This window comes from Otolemur garnettii, unplaced genomic scaffold (assembly GCF_000181295.1).
Source record: "Otolemur garnettii isolate 467f Iridium unplaced genomic scaffold, OtoGar3 scaffold00235, whole genome shotgun sequence".
In the NCBI taxonomy this organism is placed as follows: Eukaryota; Metazoa; Chordata; class Mammalia; order Primates; family Galagidae; genus Otolemur; species Otolemur garnettii.
This window is the reverse complement of record NW_003852630.1, coordinates 257,723-262,934: the sequence shown is the minus strand read 5'-3', so window position 1 is coordinate 262,934 and position 5,212 is coordinate 257,723. Positions and strand designations below refer to the sequence as shown.

Below are 5,212 nucleotides of genomic sequence, written 5' to 3'. Positions count from 1 at the left end.
CCTCCACTCATCCTCCCCTCCCACTCCTTTTCCCCCTTCTTCTTGGGCTACCAATTTATAGCTCTTATGAAAGCTATAAATTGGTTTCATAGTAAGACTGAGTACATTGTATACTTTTTCTTCCATTCTCCTATCACTTTGTTTATGATATGATTTTTTTTTTTTTTGCAGTTTTTGGCCGGGGCCAGGTTTGAACCTGCCACCTCCGGTATATGGGGCCAGTGCCCTACTCCTTTGAGCCACAGGTGCCACCCATATAATATGATCTTATATCTAGAAAACCCCAATGATTTTGCTGAGACTCCTGAAATTTATAAATAAATTCAGCTGAGTCTGAGGATACAAAAATCACTGTACACAAATCAATAGCCTTCCTACGTCTTACTTTTCTTCACTAACATTCTGTGACACTTACAGCTACCATTATCTTGCAGTGTTTTCTTAGTATCTCATTTGTTTACCCATCCCATTCTGTAATTCCACTACTCATGTCTCACTTTTCTATTCATAAGCCACTGGCCAAATGTGGCTCTGAGGACTTGAAATGTGGCTCATCTGAACTGAGATGTAAGTTTAAAATACACACTGGATTTTGAAGACAGCTTAAAAATATTGTAAAATAACTCAATATTTTAATACATATGTTAAAATAACATTTTAACAATTTGTATATATTTGGTTAAATCTGTTGTTAAATTTGATCTTGTTTTTTTTTTTTTTTTTTTTCCAGACAGTCTCATTTAGTTGCCTGGGTTAGAGTGCAGTAATGTCATCCAAGATCAGTGCAACTTCAAAGTCCTGGGCTCATGTGATCCTCCTGCCTCAGCCTCCTGAGTAGCTGGAAGTACAGGCATGTGCCACAACGCCAGGCTAATTTTTCTATCTTTTGTAAAGATGGGTACCGGATGCAAAGATGCTCAGGCTGGATGCAAACTTTTGGGCTCAATCAATTCTCCTGTTTTGGCCTCTCAAAGTGGTAACATTACAGGTGCAAGCCATCATGCCCAGGCTGATTTCATCTTTAACATTTTTTTTTTCAAGAGATGGGATCTTTGCTGTCACCTAGGCTATAGAGCAGTGGTGTGATCACAGCTCACTGCAGCCTGGAAATCCTGAGCTCAACTGATCCTCCTATCTCAGTCTCCCTGATAGCTGGGAGAGGTGTAGCCAGGACTTCTCCTTTTAAAACGTTTTAAAATGTGGCTATTAGAAAATATATAATTACATATGTGGCTTGCATTCTCTATTGTACAGAGGAATTGTGTAGACAGTGCAATGTTATAGAACTCTAACCCCTTCCTGTGCTTGCATCCTTTTTTTTTTTTTTCTTTTTCTCAAAATATTTTTTCCCAGCCTCTCTCTGCCTGGTAAATTAGGGTACAACTGAAATGAAGCCTTTTGGGGGTTGGGCACCATGGCTTATGCCTGTAATCCTAACACTCTGGGAGGCTGAGGTGGGACCTCAGGAGCTCAAGACCAGCCTGAGCAAAAGCAAGACCCGGTCTCTAAAAATTATAGCCAGAGATTGTTGCTGCACCTGTAATCCCAGCTACTCAGGAGGCGGAGGCAAGAGAGTTGCTTGAGCCCAAGAGTTTGAGGTTGCTGTGAGCTATGATGCCACTGAATTCTACCAAGGGTGACAAAGTGAGACTTTGTCTAAAAAAAAAAAAAGATGAAGCCTTTTCCAACCTAATTCTTATCTTCCAGGCAGACACGTGTCACTTCTTCATCCACTGTGTTTTAAGAGTAGCTCTTATACTTTCATATTAACCATTGTTTTCACATTTCTTTCTCCTAACACTGGAGCCACTAGAGGTCAAGGTAGTGTTTTATTTAGCTTTCAGTCTCTAGTACTGTTAGTTCCCAGGTCACCAAAAAAACTCAATAAGCTAGCTAGTGAATCAATAAAGATGACAGAATAACTATTATGAGACAGGATAGACTGTAGCTACTGGCAAGTGACCTATCTAGAAAATAACTGTTTTAGGTTCCTTTAAACTCATAAATCCTTTTATTCAGCAAATATGGTGGGACATACCGAGAAAGAGGAAACAAACCCCACAAAGCCTTGTGGTTGTAGTGCATTTGGGGAGCGACAAGAAATCAACATCTCAAATGGCCCTCCCACTCGAGCGGTGAAAATGGACGACAAAGCAAACAAGAGGTAGTCGCCTGAGTCAGTGAATGCAGGTTAGCTGTACTGCTCCGGGCTACCCGCCCTGGCTACCCGTTAGCTGACCTAACCTACTGGAACTAGGGGGCCTCGAGGGCCAGCAATTAGCGTGTCGCCTGTTTGGAGCCGTCCCCAAACAAGTGACTTCAGTCCCAGAAGCTACCTTCCCGCTTTCCGTTTCTCCCGGCACGTGCCAACGACGGGAGACACCCGAAACGGGTGCCACTGGATGCGAGGCCCCCAGGTCTGCTCCTGCTGCTCGGCAGCCTGGGCACCCCAGGGCCCCTCCTCGCTGGCCTGGGTCTGGAGCAACTGCAGTCCCCCTCGCATCGTCGGCTACCAAGTGGACGCTCTAAGAAACGTCAGTCAGTCGGAGGGGCAAAGCATCTGTCATCATTGCCATTTCTCCAGCTTCTTTCATTGTTAGGAACAGCCTCCCATGCAACAGCCCTTTTCGCACCCGTCCTAAGAGGCTGTTTCGATCACAGTGTACCGGCCTTACAAGTGTAAAGATTTTTCAGGATGCCGGCAAACCTCGGCAGCCGCACGCAGTTCCTACCCACCGCTGCTGGGAGCCGGGCAAGCGCAGGGTCACAGTGAGTGACCGTGGGGTATGTGGGCCTGGACCACTTCACCCTCCGCCGCGCCTAACTGCGGTTGCTAGGAGCAAGTACAGCGCTCCTGGGAACGGCCGAAGGTCGTGCTGGGATGCACTCGCTCGGCCTTCAGCAGCTCCTGCCTGCGGTTGGTGGCAGCAGGGAATGCGCAGGCGCTCTGGGAGAAGCCACCGGAAATGCCTGTTACCCGGGGGCTCCCGGTCGTGGGTTACGTAGGCCACGAATGCGCAGGCGCACTGGGAGAGCCAACGGGATTGTCAAGCTGCCATCCCGCTCGGCTCTCTGCTGCTTCTGCCTGCCGGTTGCTAGGAGTCCGGGACGCGCCGCCCGCGAACGGCGCCGCAGGCCGGGGCCCGGCCGCTGGAGAGGTGCGGGCTAGAGGCCGGTCGTCTCCTCCCTGGGTGGCCGAGCCTGGCCTGGGCTGAGGAGACTGCTGCCGCCCGGGCCTGTGAGGCGCGATGGAGCCTGGGAAGGTCGGTGAGAGGCGGGTCCGGGCGCGAGGGGCCCTGTTGGCTCCGGGGCTCGGGGCAGCTGGTCCGGTCGCTGTCTGCATCGGGCCCAGCGCGGGGAGCTGCGCCCGGTTCCTCCATCCGAGCAGCCACTCCCCGGGGCGAGGGCCGGGTCAGAGCCTCCCAGAGGACCTCGATGTACCTCGGGGGAACAGGAAACTAAGGCAGCATCCTGCGCCGAGTTCGGGCGTCCGCGGCTGGGGAGCCGCGTTTATTCCTAGTTTTAAAGATGCCCGGGTATTGGAGCTGCCCGAGGGGACCAGCGTCCTTGCGCGGGAGGAGACCCACACCGCGGGCACCGTCTGGGCTCTCGGGCTTGCCGCGTCCGCTCGCGCCTGTCCCGGTTTTATTCAGTGTTTTTCTTTCTTTCTCTTTCTTTTTTTAGAGACAGAGTCTTATTTTGTCGCCCTCGGTAGAGTGCTGTGGCGTCACAGTTCACAGCAACCTCCGGCTCCTGGACTTTAGGTGATTCTCCTGCCTCAGCCTCCCGAGTAGCTGGGACTACAGGCGCCCACCACAACACCCGGCTATTTTTTTTGTTGCAGTTTGGCCGTGGCCAGGTTTGAACCTGCCACCCTCGGTGTATGGGGCCGGCGCCCTACTCACTGAGCCACAGGCGCCGCCCAGTTTTATTCAGTTTTAACTCACTTAAATTTAAATGTTTAAATCCCCGTTTTAAGAGGTTGAAATTGCAGTCTGGTTGCTTCCGTTCCAGTTCCCGCTTCTGTTTTCACTTGTTTGATCTCGGGAAAGTTACTTAAGTTGTCACTTTTAAGTTTCAACTTAACAGTTAAGTTTCCTAATTCACAAAATGTGAGAGATAATAGCAGCGTCGCAGGGTGTTCAGGGGTTCCCTGGCGCCTGCTTCCCTGAGGCTCGGTCGGTGTTGGTCGCCACTCATCTTGTCTCCTGATTCCTCCCTGAAATGTGTTTCCGCCTGCTTTCTTTCCAGTTATTTTTGTGTTTTTTTCTATAATTCACCTTTACAAGGTTAAATAATACTCTTTCTTTTTGGTGTTATATCAACGTCAGATACTATCTTTTAACTTCCCTTTACTTATGATTGGAAATATACTCCTTAAACCCACCAGTTTCATGACCCCTGTCATTTTCTACAAAGTGTGACAATTAAGTTTGTGAACTCAGGCTAGAAAAGTGCCACCTACCTTACTGTTGACTACCAGTATGGTCACCGTCAAAGTACTCTCCTTGGGAAGCAACATACCAACACGTGTGCCCAATCCACCCTTCAAAGCTATTTTGGAACTCTTTTCTTGGAATGGCCATCAGCACTGTTGTTGTATCACCCTTATTGTTTTAAATGTCATCAAAATGTTTTCCTTTCAATGTTTCCTTTATCTTTGGGTAAAGAAAGCCATTGGGAGCCAGATCAGGTGAGTAGCAAGGGTGTTTCAATATGTTATTTCTTTATTAACTAAAAGCTCCCTCACAGATGGTGCAGTGTGAGCTGCTGCATTGTCATAATCTAGGAGCTCTGAGTTACTGGCAAAAAGTTCAGGTCATCACAGAGCCTTGTCTGTACTTGCAAATAATAAACATGGTGAACCATCTATTGGTACAAATTCATAATGAATAATCCCTCTGATATCAAAAAAAGGTAAGCAACATCATTTTGCCTCCAAGGACTGACAGCAACATTTTTGATCATGGAGAATTGGCTGACCTTCCATTGTGTACATTGACACTTCATTTTAGGGTTGTATTGAAACAGCCATGTTGGTGCGGTGCCTGTGGCTCAGGTGGCTGAGGCGCCCACCACATACACCTAAGGTGGCGGGTTCGAATCCAGCCCAGACCCGCCAAACAACAATGATGACTGCAACCAAAAAATAGCCTGGCATTGTGGCGGGTGCCTGTGGTCCCAGCTACTTGGGAGGCAGAGGCAGGAGACT

The 5,212-nt window shown here is 48.7% G+C and overlaps 1 protein-coding gene across 1 annotated transcript in view; it reads left to right on the top strand.

Annotated features, from left to right (window-relative positions):
* The first annotated feature begins 3,123 nt into the window (after positions 1–3,123).
* The window catches only part of WDR60 (WD repeat domain 60), a 71,105-nt gene continuing 69,016 nt past the window's right edge, over positions 3,124–5,212 (top strand). Inside the window, exon 1 of the mRNA XM_012812958.2 lies at positions 3,124–3,263. Within this exon, the coding sequence (XP_012668412.1) occupies positions 3,249–3,263 (15 nt within the window). The 5' untranslated portion in view covers positions 3,124–3,248. The remainder of the gene's footprint in view (positions 3,264–5,212) is intronic.